The 17,011-nt window shown below is 33.2% G+C and overlaps 1 protein-coding gene across 1 annotated transcript; it reads left to right on the forward strand.

Moving 5' to 3' along the window:
- The first annotated feature begins 212 nt into the window (after positions 1–212).
- On the forward strand, positions 213–7,356 carry LOC148614773 (sialate O-acetylesterase-like). Its single transcript, XM_088589109.1, has 9 exons — positions 213–369; positions 1,111–1,421; positions 1,878–2,022; positions 2,294–2,465; positions 3,044–3,138; positions 3,441–3,571; positions 3,835–3,989; positions 5,101–5,299; positions 7,092–7,356. The coding sequence occupies exons 1-9, from the start codon at positions 309–311 to the stop codon at positions 7,341–7,343; spliced, it is 1,521 nt and encodes a 506-aa protein (XP_088445235.1). The 5' UTR covers positions 213–308; the 3' UTR covers positions 7,344–7,356.
- The last annotated feature ends 9,655 nt before the right edge of the window (positions 7,357–17,011 follow it).

A 17,011-nucleotide genomic window follows, 5' to 3' on the forward strand; every position in this document is an offset into this window, starting at 1 on the left:
GAAAATGAAAGTTGAAATGGAACAGCTGACCCCTCCCGGGTCGATTGCGACCATTCCCAACAACTGTGCGACCTAAAATGGCGAGTAAGGATATGAATGTTGAAATGAGATCTCTGTCCCCTCCCGAGTCAATTACAACCATTCCCAACTTGTGATGATTCCATACTACGTCATATAGCTTTGGGTTAACTAGTTCTATCTGTTACAAATGTATATATGTAAGGCGATAGACCGTTGAATAAACGTACGTTTAGATGTTCTTATCTTACTGAGGGCTTTTTCGGGTTCACTTGACATTACAGATCGCCATGAAGAACATATTGTTTCTATTTATTGTTGCTCTTCTAGATGATGCATTCAGCAGCGAAAGTGAGTGTATTTCCTTTCTATAAAACTTATATACTTTAATGGAAATATGCTGAAACCATCAACATTTGTAATTACGAACAATATATACTTTAATTAACCGAAAAAAATAATTTAAAAAAAATAATTTCAGATTATTGATTTATAAATTAATTTGAAATAAATACTGTAATCTGATTGGTTAAAATTATTTTGTTATATCTCAATGGATAAACAATATTGACACGCTCCTATTCAGTTAACTTCAGAGCTACTTTTTCATGTTTAAAGATAAAAATATGTTTAAAATTAATTCATAAGATTTGGCTATGATAAAAATTTTGTCTATTGAAAAAATGACATAAATTTTCCATGTGCATATTTTGTTTATTGCACTTCGCACAATAAACAGTATGCACATGGAAAATTTATATTATTTTTCAGCAGACAAAATTTTTATCATAGCCAATTCTTAAATATGATGCAAATATTTAATATGTAATGTAGCACGCTTTTTTGATTGGACGAATTTTTTTGTCAATCATATCATAGACCAAATTTTGTAATGTGACTGCGCCCGTGTAATATGTCAATACCCGTGGTGCACACTTGCATGCTACGCAGGTTATTTAATGTGTACCACGTGATTGATGTTATTTCTTCATAGACCGAAAAAAATAACGGTCATTCCTTAATTAATAATTGGTGATTTTTAAAGATTACATGCATATGGGGATTTTAGCACTTATAAATGATATTTTTCAGAGCCATTTTCCTTTTCATCATTCTATGCCAATCACATGGTCCTTCAAAAAGGCCAGACTGGTGCATCAATATGGGGCCATTCACCAAAACACGGGGATACAGTAAAATTGTACATTAACAACCAACACGCCGATACGGTAACAGTAGATAACCATGGCATATGGCAAGGTGTCGTTAGACATGCTGGAGGTTTCCATGGAAACGTTATCACTGCTTCGTCTTCTCTAGGCAACCTTACTTTAAATGATGTACTTTTTGGCGACGTTTGGTTGTGTTCCGGTCAGAGTAACATGGCTTTTACTGTCGATCGTGTATGACGCTTTTTCATTTGTTTAACTAGTGTTTACTATATTTACTTTGTGTTGCTGTCTTCATTTCAAACATTATGGTAAACGGGTGTTACCAAACATTCATCATGGTCTTGACCATTACTATGTATTTAAGTAGTATGCAAATTCTGTAATATGTGATACACCTCTAAAAAGGTTACACATTTTTATTTTTGTTATTAAGATGCTTTGCATGTCTATACGGTGATATGTATAACTATTTACTCCAATCTGTCTGCTCTTTGAAGATAATCCACATTGAAAATCCAATGGTTTCTATTGTATTTTAGTTTTGTTTACAGAGTTATCTCTCTTAATTTTGAATGTTATAGTACATTTATTTTTTATCTCCTAGGAACAATTGTTTCGTTGTCTATTTTTTTAATTATGATCTTGTTGCGATTTAATACTAACAAAAGGCATGTATATTTTTATCAGCTTATCAATGGCACAGAAGAAGAGTCAGATGCAAATTCTTATCATAATATAAGGTTGTTCAAATCTCAACCACACTTTTCAACATCACTATTGGATGAATTCTTTAAGATCTCTAGCTTAGATCACTGGGCTATACCAAGCGCAAGTAAGTTAAGCTGTTTTTGCAAAGGATTTTTTTTTTGGTGGGGGGTGGGAGGTAATTTTACCTTTTAAGGCAACAATGACTATTATTTGTTCGTCTGAAATTAAAAAATCAAACATTATCATAATCCATTGTCATATTTTAATTTGTCATTTTCAAGCATTTACCATGAACTCCTGTAGATATTGAAAATTTATAATGGTGCATATTTTTATATTTCATCCAAATGATAATGTTTTTGGATATAACATTGTTGTTATTTGTATGGATGTAGGGTCCTTGAAGACGTTTTCTGCTGTCTGTTGGCTGTTCGGAAAATATTTGTCATCACATGTTAATTATCCGATTGGACTGGTGGAATCTGATTGGGGAGGAACTCCTATAGAAGCGTGGTCGTCTCCAGAGGCGTTACATAGATGTAACTCTTCCCAGCATCATTATAACCCGTAAGAGATGTAAAAAAAAATCATCCAACCAATAATCATCTGTTATGATTATTGTATCGTAATAGACCTAAATAAAGGCCGTTAAAACTTACATCGTACAGAGATCAACAAATTTAACATTAATTCACATCTTAAAAAGGCTTTATACAATCGACTGATTCAATGTGTTCAAACAGCTGAAAGCAAAAATGAGACGAGTGCGTCCATATAAAAACGTAAACTAGAACTGTGTTTTTTTGTATTGTTTAGTGTAAGCGGTTTATAAATGACTCGCAACTACTACATAACCTCTGTGCCATGTAAAGTGCGCAGAAAGATACCCATTCGTTAAGAATGTAAACTTGAAGACCGATGCTATTGAATTTGTGCGTTATACAAAATATACATATAGGTATTCTCGACAGACCTGCAAGTACATGTAAGTATTTAATATAATAAAGTGTCACGTGATTTACACGTGTAGAATACAACTTCAAATCAAAATAATTTTAAATAAGGATTCATAGCACTTTCAGTTTAAAGAACAAGAGTGCAAAAAGTATGTAAAGAAAGCAAGGTTGTTTTAATTCTTTTTTAAGGTCGCCGGCTACTCAGCGGTCAGATACGACTTTATGGAATGGCATGATAAATCCTTTAATCAAAACAACGATTTTTGGAGCACTTTGGTATCAAGGTAATTAAGGCGATGCATCTTGACAGACGTATACACATGGTATCTAAAACCTTTAAAATATGTAATGAAACTACAATGTTAAACTTGATTATTTTAATGTATGTCCGAGAATTTCATACTAATGTTTGTTCGTTACGTTTCTAATGAACAACAAACTGGTCCGTAATCAAAATAAATGCGGTCACGTGCACAGATGTAATGGTCAATATCTAAAGTATTGTCGTAGAAACGTTTGCGTTCTCAGAAAGATTTTTCTACTTTGGATATTCGTGCTCTTATATTATATATATATATATATATAGGTGAGGCCAATTCCCGAAATCCACTCGACTATTCTTGTCGTTTTCCGGCCATGATAGGTGATTGGCGATCTAAATTCTACGTAAAATCCAAACACACGACTAACCCAATGTTTCCGTTTGGTTTTGTCCAGGTAGGTCTAGAAAGTGGGACATGGAGCCATGTTTTTTGTGTAGATATATAATGTTTTTAGTGTAAAATAATGTAATTATGAATTGTAATTTATGTTTAGTGTTTAATGTTTGCTTCTCGTAAAGTTTTGTTTTTGTTTTTTGTTTTTGTTTTTTGTTTTTTGTTTTTGTTTTTTTTTTGGTTTTTTTTTTTGGTTTTTTTTTCTGACAACCACATATTTAAATTATATATTTCTAATATTATTAAGTATTTACTTTGTATTAGCTCGCTCCAAACAAAAATACAACACAAGTTGGACAGTTTCCACAAGTCCGTTGGGCTCAGACGGCGAATCTTGGACATGTACCTAACAGCAGATTAAAAAATGCCTTCATGGCTGTTGCATTAGATCTACCAGATTTTGCATCACCCCATGGAACGTAAGAGCTTTAATGAAGTATTGAATTACTACATACAAACACGAAATCGACCAAAACATTACCAACAAGAATATAAAAAAATTAAGCTATTTTCAAACATGTTTTAAATTTGTGTGAGCTCTGGTAGATTAGCATCCCAATAACTTGACTGTTTAAAAAATCAGTCGCGTAAAAGGCTGATTACACAGAATGTAAAAATACTATAAGCTGATTTATAAATACGTATTACCTGACGGGGTTTATTCCAGTTTATTAAAACAGGATACCAATTCATTGTCCATGTATAACTAAGAAAATGTTGTCAAAGCGCTGTAATGTTCAATCTGCAACATATTTGCCCATTGTGGTGGATATGTTTTTTAACAGACGGTCAGCATTCCATTGGAAACAAATTGCTCTCCGAAACTCTCTGACATATTTCGTCACTCTTATGGGGCTCATCGGTGTTCTTATCCGAGGAATGGAACATCGTTAAGCCAAATCCTTAGATCACAGTTTTCTATATACAGATAACATCTTAGATTTGGAGGTTTTAAACATTACATCTTTCCTAAAGAACTTAAGATAAAGGATACTACAGACACTATTAAGTCAGCCTCATATCTTGACCTGCTCATACAGATCAACAGAAAGAGAGAACTCATTACTAAACTACAACTACACACCACAAACGCTGTGACTTCTTGTTTGATTTTATCAACTTTAAGTTTGTCTGTGGGGACATCCCTTCAGCATCCCCGTATGAAGATTCCAAATCAAAGCTCAAATGATATGCCAGGATTTTCCGAAACTAGTTTTTGTAACCCTGCTTGACTTCTTACAATCTAGACTTATGGAACCGAGTTATGTTGCTAGACGATTAAATTTATTGTGTACTCAACTCCACCATGATAATTGATTTGTTAACAGGTGAAACTGGCCATGCTCCCAGATTTTAGTTCTGTTTCTATATGTGTGTTATGTCGTGAGTCTCTATCTTTTTTCTAGTCGTCATTATTGAATTATTTTCGTTTTGTTTATCCTTCGAATCTCGGTTCCTCTAATTTCCCACTTTTAAACCATTAGATATGTGAATAATTAAGACAGGACGATTTGAACAATTTTTTTTCAGGATTCACCCGAGGTTAAAGCACGATGTAGCAGCACGTCTCATGTTAGGTGCTTTGGGAGTGGCTTATAATGATTCTAGTGTAGACTTCCAGGGGCCTTATCCAACATCATACACCCTGAACAAAGCATCTAAAACTCTGACAGTAGAATTTGACCATGGTCGTTCACCGATAGAGGTTAGAAACAACGAGGGATTCCAGGTAATTAATGTTGGAAATAAACCTGTAACTTAACAATATACATTTCCGATCATTTTGCCTAAAATTAAGACTGCCTTAACAAATGCCTATGGTTAAAAACATAAATTTCGAGTATTATTTTGATATGCAGGTCCAACCTACTACTTGTCTAAACTCTTGCCTTCAAATCGATGATCATGTCGTCAATTGTCTCATTTTTTTAGGCTTTTAAGTAACACTCCAGCTAAGAATCATGCAAAATGTTTTATGGGTAAAAAATCTACATATTTTTATTTTTGATATTTTGTTTGAATTGCCATCGTAAAAAGAAATTAACATTCAGTTTTTCATATAACCTTGGTCTTAAGAGATAAAAAAAAATCATATAGAATGCACTGTATATTTCAAAATTAAGGGAGGTAACTCTCTAAATGACACTAAAATACAATAGAATCTATTGAAATTTCAATGTTGATTAACTCCTAAGAGCAGGCAGATTTGAATGAATAATTACACATTTCATAGCATAGACCCATAAAACAACTTAATTACAAAAATAAAAATATGTAGCCATTTTTTGGGGTGTATCACATATTTCAGATTTTGCACATCTGACAAAGACAGCTTGTTAAGATTTTTGTATTATTGCATGGAATCTATATAACCGACCAACAGAAATTGAAGTCGTAAAGAAAATGTTCATATAGCTGTGTCACATACACAACATGCAAGTTTTGAAAACCATTTTTCTACGTTTTTTTTAAAACCTCCAGTTCACCTGTAAAATATAACTTAATGCTTAAATTCACTTAACACACAAATCCGTTACGAAAGTTGAGTATCTAGTAAAAATAATGACATATGTGTTCAAATTGAAATTTGTTTGTTTGTTTGTTTGTTGGGGTTTAACGTCCGAGCAGCAATATTTCAGCTATATTAAGACGATGAACATAAAATTGATGATAAAATGAACATGAAATGACGATGAAATGAAAAAGGGATGGGACACAAGGACAATGGGGTCGCCAAATGTTGATTGCCACTGGAAATAGGGAGAGGTGGGTAGGGTTGGGCAATTTAGCCTCCTGTGGCGGAGCCCTATGGTTGCTACTCCGGGAGAATACTATAGTAGGGTTCTTTAACGTGCGAGGAACGTGGCATCTTTCCCAACACGGTGCACAACTATGGTTTGCGGTCAGGTTTTCCGTATTATAGCCTGACAACCCCAGCATGTAACACGCCAGGGGTACCCCATTCAACCACCTGGGGCACACATCCCAGTTGCTCTGTGGGCAAAGCGCCCTTGCCCCTGGATAGGGTTCTGAGCACTATTTAGTCGCCTTTTACGACAAGCTTAGCGCTGCTGCAGGCCTATTCTTTAACACCCGGACCTGCACGGGGCAATTGAAATTCGTAGTGACGTATCGATTGATTAACATAACAAGTAAAATATTCATATTAAGCATTGTGCTGTCGACTAATAGTATGTGAATGAAAATATTTGTTACCCGTTTGAATTTTTTCCATCTTAAAAGTCATAGTTTTAAAGAACTTGAAAGCTCTGTCAGGCACGAATTACTTATTTGTTCGAACGCAGGAGCTGCTAATCACAAAAACAAACATATTTTATATCGTGTTATATTCAGTAAAGCTAACGTCATCAAACCATTGCTTTTACTCAAGATGTAGTGTGTCTCCAAAGTATCGTCTAACCTTCATTGCGGAATAGTAGGATCAGTATAGTCTAATTATCGACTATTGGTTCACAAAACTACCTAAAATAACACCAATGAAAAAGCCTTTTATATTTCAGATTTGTTGTTCATTACACAGAAGATGTCATGCATACTTCAATGATCAAGGTTGGATGAACGCACCAATCAAAAATCATGATACATCCAGCGTTTTGCTTGATGTGTCAGGCTGTAACCTAGCCCAACATTCTATTGGCGGAGTTCGTTACGAATGGAGTGAAAGTCCGTGTGATTTCAAGAACTGTGCCATCTATGGCGCTAATAACTTTCTTCCATCTCCTCCGTTTATCACAGTTCACATCATACAATAAAATGTGACAAATATGTCAATATTTTTAGTTTTATCGCCGTTGTAATTAAAATAAATGGAGCTGTTAATGATTTCGCCATGATGTTAATGTTGGTCATTGATGTGTCTTCGTGTAGTTATTTAACTTTTCTAGTTTTATTTTGAATGTGTTTCGTCGTTCTGTTACGTGGATGTTTTTACTTTTGTTGTCGGGGTCTTTCAGATCATACTTGAAGGTGTATTTTCAATTATTGAAGACTACTTTTACTAAGTTTATACGATGGTGCATTTGTGTCGTTTTACTTTTAATTACCTGTTTCTATTCATAGTAACAAATATTTAATGGTTTGTGATTTATTCTCTTTCTATATGACATCAAGATGAAAAAAATAAAAAATTTAATGTCTTTGCCATATTTTCGTAGGTAGAAATAAAAATGGTAAAAAATCGAAGCAATGAATCCAATACAACGTTTGAATTGATTCATAGACGGATTCCATAATGTTTGCCGTCGACTCTTCTAGAAAACAAACCTCTTTCACTGATCTGCAAAGTTATGTCAATACATCAACCGGATTTCATATCATAGTTTTTATAACATCACGTTCCATGCTTGTCTGTTTTTGTTTTTGTTTTTGTTTTATTTTTTTTTTTTGGGGGGGGGGGTGCTTTTTTGTTGATTTTTAGGAAGTTTAGTTTTGTCTTGTTCTTACTGTTTGTACTTTGTTTGTTTGACAACCTTAAATGAAATAAATCAAAAGTCCTGTTAATGCGATTCTCTACTACAAATACGTATTTAACCATAACATGACAGTAGTCTTCTGAAGAACAAAAGGAGTTATGTACCATTTTATGCAATGATATGGCTTTTTTTATTAAACGTTTTTACGTTGAACTGATCGATTTATATGGAGTATATACGATGTTAATCTCAATAGGTGAGAATTACTAGTATACTGTCAGAGTTCTAGCTTTATTATGTAGAGTGAGTGATATTAGATGAGGCTTTTGGATGTCTACCCAGTAGGTATCCAATGAAAGACGAGGCCCTACATCATTGTAATAAATATTTGTTGTTGATTCCGTTACTACACCTCAATTATATATAACTTCCATTTAACATAATTATGTAAAGGTGCCAGATAATACATAATTTCATAAATAACTTCAGATTATGATACGTTTACACTTAGGGGCAGCCTGTTGTTGTTGTTGTTTTTTTTAGTGTTTTGTTTATGTTTTGTTGGTTTTTTTATTATCTTTCTGAAATTAAGTCGTATCATTAGAAGCATAATTTGTGCTTGTAAAATAAGTGTACAATTCTTCAAGAATTTGCCCGAGGTCGTTAGACTAAAATCAAAGTCGCTTGAGCGTTTTGCAAACTGAAATGATACTGCATAACAGAAAAGCTGGTGGTCGTGTTTCAAAACCCATTTGACTGACTCAAAAAAGCTGTATATTCCTGTATCTACTGACAAATATTGCAACGCTTAGTCTATATACATTCATTTCAGCATTCTCGTAAATAATGGTGCTGGTAGAATGTAGCAGTTTATAAAAAGAAATATACAGGTACGCTGGTGCATCTATGTTTATCCGCTTTCGTGATTCTTCGCCTAATGGTTTGGACTTTGTTATGAGCACGTTATATTAAAAGTATATATTTAACGCATTCAAAGCCATTTCCTGTCATCTGAGGGATAACAGGTTATTGCATTTTTCTTTCGGTTACCAGACCGTTTAGTTAGTTTTATTCCTATAGTATGTGTATTTAATGTACCATTCTTGATATAAAATTCCCTCTTTCTGTTTCAGGTTTGTTCATTATGTTATGTTTCTTTGCAGTTGGTGAAGTTTGACCATTATACCCTCCTTCCGAATAATAGGGGTAAGTTTGACCACTATACCCTCCTTCCGAATAATAGGGGGTATACTACTTTACCCTTGCCCGTGTGCCTGCGGTTCCGTGTTTCCATAACACATTTTTGCCATCACAGTTTTCTCAGCAACTGCGCATCACAGCGGCTTGAAATTAAAACACATTCTTTCTGTAGGTATGCCATATGGTGGGATCCATTTTGGAAAAAAAATAACAAAAACTTCCTGTTTATCGAGGGCTTCGTTTATTTTTTTACTTCATATTTTTGAAAGTTGAAATTTTCCTCACACTTTCTTCAGCAACTACACATCGGAGTGGCTTGAAATTTTAACACTTTCTTTCTGTATCTATGCCCTATGGCGTGAATTATTTTTGGAAAACTTCCTGTTAACCGAGTACTTTGTATATGTTCCTGATATCGTGTTCTTGTTTTGTTCTGCTTACTTTCATTGGTATCGGTACTGGATCAGCATAGGTTTTTCTATTATTTTTTACTGGTAATTCGTGGTATTGTACATATGCAATCCTTTTTCGAGTTAATGCACCATCATCTATTGCATAATTACCCTTGACATAAAATCAATCAATGCAGATTTATATATAATTCTACGAATGAACATCACTGTTACAGTACTTTCATACACCACTAAAATGCATTTGCGGTAAGAAACAAAACAGCCCATGGACTACGGTTACTGTATTTCATCTGCAGGAAAGGCGCGAGCAATAGAGTAAAAACACTGATAGTATTATATTATGTTTGACAGCTTCATCCTATTCTGAACTATATATTGAAGGCTGGCGGAAGTTGTACACTGAACAGAAACGGGATAGATAAACTACACGTCTTTAATTTCCACGAGTCTTCACTTTAGTATGATTATTCTTTGTTTTATTATTTAAGTTAAAGATGGGTTTCGAAATATGAATTTTCATAATTTGTTTAAAGAAAAAAGTATTTAGATGCCTGTAAATACAATTCATTTAATAAACCGAACTAAATTTTGAACATCGCATTTTTTCATAGATAAGCACTGTGCGTACGGGCATAATAGTAAATAAGGGTACAACAATTTTACCGAATAATAATCCGACCCATAATCAAGTCAAGTCCAAAATAAATCTAGCAAAACAGATATTACAGCACCGGAGCTGCTGGTACCAAAATGATGGGTTAAATCTACGTTTTAAAGAGCACTTAACACCCCTTTTTTCCATTGCGGCGTATATCAGTGATGATTAAACAGCATTTCCATGATATCGCGTTATAATCGGTAAATCAGTGGTCACATCAGCATAAACACGATAGTAAGACGAATCATTATTAACCATTCCTTAAAACGAACGTGAAAAATTAATTACCAACATTCGACGATTAATGGCATAATTCTAAACAAGTACTATCTTTAAAAAAATATATATCCGACGCAGAAAATTTTTTTTTCCTTTTTCTTATAAGTTTCCACATTTCTTTCAAGAAATTAATCAATGGCGCGCTATTTCAAATTTTATATACAGTTCTTTTTTTGTTTTTTTTTTTTTTTTTGTTTTGTTTTTTTTTTTCGAACGCCACTATATTATCAGTATTTCGCCAATCGGGATTGCTAACAGTTGACTTGCGTTTCCATAGAAGAGCATCCTTAAGATCAAAGGGTAAAAAGCGAAACTTCACCGACTGCGTGGGAAAAAAAACGTTAGATATAATCATCATTGAACTTTAAAGTCTTATGTATGAATGTGCTTCTTACATGAAAAAAAAACAAACGGAAAGCAATGATTGTCATTTTTAAATGTTATACATTATAGAAAGAATTACGTGTTATAAAGATTGAAATACTTCATTGTACTAATTATAAATTGTACATCGTGGAAGTTGGAACATAAGGTCAGTTGCTTCAAAAATTGAATATATTGTTAACTTTAAAATTTCAACTTATTATCTTGAATTGTCAACTTTTTATTTTGAATTTTAAACTTTATGTTTTCTAAGAAAAAATATATAAAAAAAGAGGGGCCGATATAGGCTTCCGTATGATATTGAAGCGAGTCGGTTAACTATCAATAAATCTCTAAAAGTGAAAAAAATAAATTACTACTGAGTTGCTTCATAATTAAACCTACTTTTTTCAATTCAAACATGTAACATGACCAGCTCCGCACTCATTTGCGTATTGCTTTAAAAGAGCTGATGTGTTACAATATAAACGATCGTCCACCCATAGACGTAATTATACTAACATATTTAGAAATAACAAGTATTTGTTATGAGGTGAGTACCTAAGAAATATGACAACCAGGTTATACGGATAACCAGGTAAGGTGAACGCTTTTCATTGTATTTGGTATCTAATTAGATTGTAGTCCTGTTATTTTAAATCTATAGTTACATTAACACAAATCCGCCTGCCGCTGGACATTCTTTACTCAAGGTTAAACATTTCACGAGGTAGAACACGGAAAATGTAAGTTGTTGTATTTTTAGGGGGGTTGGGGTTATCCTTTTTCAAATTCCCGCTATCGTTCGAGTTCTTATTCTTTTAATTTTTAATTCATAAATTTATATAAGGCTCCTGGCTGTAAGAGTCCAGGATCTATCCCATCGAGTTTAGAAAAGAAAAGGGACATGAAATAAGAAAAACCCATTCAACTATTACATGTACATACAGAATTTTTTTTAAGTTTTTTTTTATAAGTAGTTTTTTCTCTCAGATATGCTGAATATAACTTTTGATCTTATTAAGCAAAAAAGTGATACTCATATTTGTCTTGATTTATTGTATCAAATGTTAAATTCTAAATAAATATGACCCAATTGTTACAAAGAGGGTAAAAAGGAAGAAACAACCAGAGTGGTATTATAATCAAATTTTAAATGCAAGAAAGCAAAGGGACAAATACAAATCTCTTTGTATGTGGTCAGTATATAGATTTTGGCGAAAAAGAACCATGCTTTTGATTAATGGCACAAAGACAAATCGCTATGTAAATCTTGTAAAGGATAGTAGAGACTCCAGAAACTTATGGAAGTGCATTCATTGTTTGAATCCTAAAGTCAATTCTACACCAAAGGAACTGAAACTGGAAAGCCGAGAAAAAGTAGTAGACAAAGGGCAAGTAACTTATGTTTTCGATGATTACTTCACTTCTCGTATTGAGAGTTTAAGAAACAAGATGATTGTGTCAAACCATGATTTTCATGAACTACATTATTACATAAAAGAAAAGGTTAGGAACTATCATCATATACAGTTTATGATACCTCAAGGACAATGCAATGAAATTTATGAAGCACTATTGAAGTTAGATACGACTAAGTCATCTGGACATGATAAAAATGGTACTGCAATTAATGTCTCATATTATTTCACAATGTCTTACTTAAATATATTGAGCGACATATATCTAATCACTCATATGAATACTTATCTAAATGGAAATTTTTACATCCAGCACAATCAGGATTTAGACGTAAACACTTAGTACGTGGGCTGAGATAACCCCCGTGCACCCCGCCCCCCAACTCATCAACACTGAAACTGAAAATAAATCGCCTGAAATGAGTAGATATGTTGAATACATTGATAATTAAAACAATAGTTTCCAATACGTCTTTATTACATCGATTATGTGCTAAAAATTAACATTTTGGTTCATGTTTAGGTATTCTTTTCATGGGTGGGGTGGCAATTTTTCACCTAATTGTACTTGGAAAAGATCAAATATTTATTACTCGGGCTCATTACAAAGCTAAAACACTATATAATTGTATTTGAATATACAAAAGCTTATTTGAAGTACGGTATTTGAAAAAAAAAACTGCCAATTATAGGTGCAATGGAAGGAAAAATGAATGTCTGAAAATTTCCTTTTTATGAAAAACTCATTATTGTTACATTGAAACTGAAAAATACGCACCTGAAATGACAAGCTAAGTTGAATACTTCGTTAATTAATACAATAGTACCCAACATGTCTATTGTACACCATTTATCTGTCAAAAATTAACATTTTAGTTCATGTTGAGGCATTGTTTTCATGGGTAGGTGTGGCAATTTTTCACCTAACTTGACTTGGAAAAGTTGATATATTTATTACTTGGGCTTATTTTGAAGCTAAAATACTATATCAATGAACCGTATCGCACAAAAGCTTGATTATACTACGGTAATCTGAAAAACGACAATATCGGGGGATATAGAAGAAAATTCTGAAATTCTGAAAATTCTCCTTTTCCGATTTTATAGTAATTGTAACCCCAAAAGGAAAATCTAAGCGCCTTAATTGATCAGATATTTTGGGAACATCATTATCTTATTTATGAATGCCTAAAATATGAGTTTTACGGTGTCGGTATGCTGTGAATGAGAATTCTGTTTGATATTGAGACCAGTTTTCTAGGGGTAGATGTAATATTTTTAAATTTGTTTGAAAATCTTTTCTTGAAAATTAGTTTTTCGTGGTTTATTTATGTAGAAAATTAAATTGTCTATCGAATGATACCAAATTTTAGACGTTTTAGTTGAGCAATAACTTGTAGAGTCGAATTTATGTGACTGATGAAAAAAATCGAAAATCCCATTTTTTGTATTTTTTTGGATAAATTCTAATTACGGAAATTGCCAAAAATCTTCAGAAGAACCTCAGAAGTATAAATTGTGATAACACTAAACAGAAAACACCAAATAAGCTATTTTTTACTGAAGCATTAATACTCTAGGGGTTTTGACATTGAAAAATATGTCAATTTAAGCGATTTTTCGGCGGAGTAGGGGTACATTTTTTTCATTTTACACCATACCCTAAGTGTTACTGCAACTTTCTTGGCACCATTGTAAAGCTGGGACACTGGGCTACACGATGATACCTAAATTTGTTTAGTTTGTTCTCACATGCTATCCCAGGAAGGCTTAGACGTTTAAACAATTGATTCAAAAAAAATCTTGGCTTTTTGACCCCGTGGGGTACAAATATAGGCTTGTACTGAAAAAGAATCCGAGAGAATATTCTTTGGCGACAAATTGATTCGGTAATGGGAGGTATAAAGATACCTAAAATCACCATGAAGTTGATGAGTGGGGGTGCACGGTGGACGCTCCAGCCCATGGACTAACTCCTGTCAAATGCTCTTGTGAATATTGTGGATAAATGGCTACATGAGATAAATAATGGAAACATCAATCTGGCTATACTTTTAGACTTTAAAAAGGCTTTTGATGTTGTTTATCATGATATACTTTATCAAAAGCTAATGATGTATGGTGTAACAGTACTGTGCGATTCTTAAGTAAAGGACAGAAAACATCAAGAAAATATTTTAAATTCTTCAAAAAAAACTATTGGTTCTGGTGTTCGTCTGGGTTGGTCTTTTATTTGTAAATGATTTTCCTCTCGACATACACAATACTAAGGTTGATATTTACGCCTATGATCAACCTTACACAAATCTGGGGAAAATATTCATAGGTTACTTAAGGACGTACAAGATTACTATTATAAGAGAAGTTGAAAACTGATGAGGACATAACTGTATGTTTATCAATGCTAACAAAACAAAGTGTATGATTACTGGAATAAGACAAAAACTATCAAATGTTGATATACTCTCCTTATTAGTTAATGATAAAGCTTTAAAATTTTCATCCTGTGAAAAATTACTTGGTGTAAAAGTTAATGATGTCATGTTGACCATATATGCTCTAATATTTCATCAAGTTAGTATCTCCTAGCAAAGAGTAAGAAATATATGAACATTGAAACTAGAAAAACTTTTTATAATGGGTACATTCTTCAACTTATGGACAACTTCAAAAAGAGCTATCCGCTTCATTCTAGATGGTAAACCCTTTTCTCCATCGAACCCCTGTTCACCAACACCTATTAATCTATAAATCGGCTCCATGTTACATATAAAAAAAAGTTTATATATGTTTCAGGAAATAAACCTTATTCACTAAGAAATGCTGAACAAGGAAACTTGATAATCTCAAAAATTAAAACTGAACTTTTCAGAAATTTATTCATATACTCTGGGTCTATCCTGTGGAATAAGTTATCCAAACCTTTACGTAATCAAGCAACTGCTCATTTAAAACTGAAGTACCTTAAGACATCATCGAAGAGAAAATTGCTGATGTATTGTATATTTACTTAAAGTGCTTTGTTATTGTCGACTCAGTTTTGTTGAATTGCATGTGCCTGTGCTTGCGCGCGTGTGTGTGTGTATTTGTTTTAGTAGTTATAGTTTTGTGTGTGAGGGTTCCCGGGAAGATTAGTTTGTAAACTAACTGTGATTTTATTATTATTATTATTATTATTATTATTATTATTATTATTATTATTATTATTATCAAGGATTTCTCTTTGGTATCCTTGTACTTACCGTGTCCACATAGTTAGTGATATGGTAGTTAGTCGAATCGTCGTGAGACTTTAATGTTCGATCACATTGAGACCAAAACTGTAACATCTTTTGTCTGAAGTTCAAGATCGCAGAAATGTATTGGTTTCTGAATTCACTCTGTATCTGTCAAGGTATGATCGTTCCAAAGAGTGTCAAAAATAGGTGTTGTCTTTGACATGAAGTTTCCATTTAGTACACACTGTTATTTCAATAACTCCTTTTGCAAGTCTATCTAACTGAGGGCATTCCAAAGAATCATTATAATGGGAAACTAACAAAAACAGTGTCGTATATATATTCACTCAGACTTCTAGAAACACCTTTTTGTACCTGGTCAATGCTCCTAGTTTATAGTTGAGTCCGAGTTGCTCATTTACTTTTGTTTCTTTGTACGTGTTAATTTGGTTTCATGTTCTTTGTTGTGTGTGACTGTTTTTTTTTCTGTCTATCATTTATCCATGGATTGCATTTTCTTGACTTCCGCTAGAAAATTTTTTTCCGGGGCCGTAACTACATTGAGGCAAATGACGCAAATGCCTCGTGAAAATATTGGCCATTTTTTAATCAGACCCGAGGACCAATGATCGAGAAATCGCTAATACATTTAAGAAATAATTCGTGGAGGGGGTAGATCTGTACTTATTTCAACATGGTTCGGCATTTATATTCGATTATTTAAATTAGAATATAAATGCCAAACCCATATTAAAATGAGTACAAATCTACCAACGGAAGGAATTACTTCTTTTCTAATATGACAAATACGGTAATTTTTGTGACAAATATTTCCCTAGGCGTGGCCAAAATAATGGCTGTTCCGTTTAACCTCCCCCGTATGGAAATTAGAATAATTTGTATATTTATGTCATCGTATGTGTTAAATGTGTATATTTATATAACTGATTTCAATTAGATAACCTCTCAGCCGTTAAATCACCGCGTAAACGTATTTAAATGAGCGTTTTGTCTCGAAGCGAATGCGAAAGAAGATAGTCAGTGCGCAATTGCTAAAGGTGGGGTTGTACCGACATATACTGTTTGACAATATGAAGACGTCATATTAGAATTCACCATATCCTATGCATAAATAAGTTATATTATATATTTTGTTTTCTCTTGTCTCTTATTGATGTTTAAAATCGATAAGGATGACAGACAGGTGATTACATATCGAACTTCATTGCGGGATACCTTTACCGGCAACCGTTTATTTTAAAATCGTATCTCTTTCAAAGGTGCAGCCGAGGGTCATTGTGAAGAACATAAGTATTACATTCCATGACAGTCATTCGATCATAACGGGTGTGTTAACAACTTTTAAAACATGCAGTAATGTCTCTGAAAAATTGGTTGAAAAAGATGGTAAGCGCGGACAAAGCATTACATATAACGAGAATTGGTATGGTGAATA

The sequence above is a fragment of the Perna viridis genome, chromosome 6 (assembly GCF_037379345.1).
Source record: "Perna viridis isolate PV_CMFRI_1.1 ecotype Kerala chromosome 6, ASM3737934v1, whole genome shotgun sequence".
Taxonomy (NCBI): domain Eukaryota; kingdom Metazoa; phylum Mollusca; class Bivalvia; order Mytilida; family Mytilidae; genus Perna; species Perna viridis.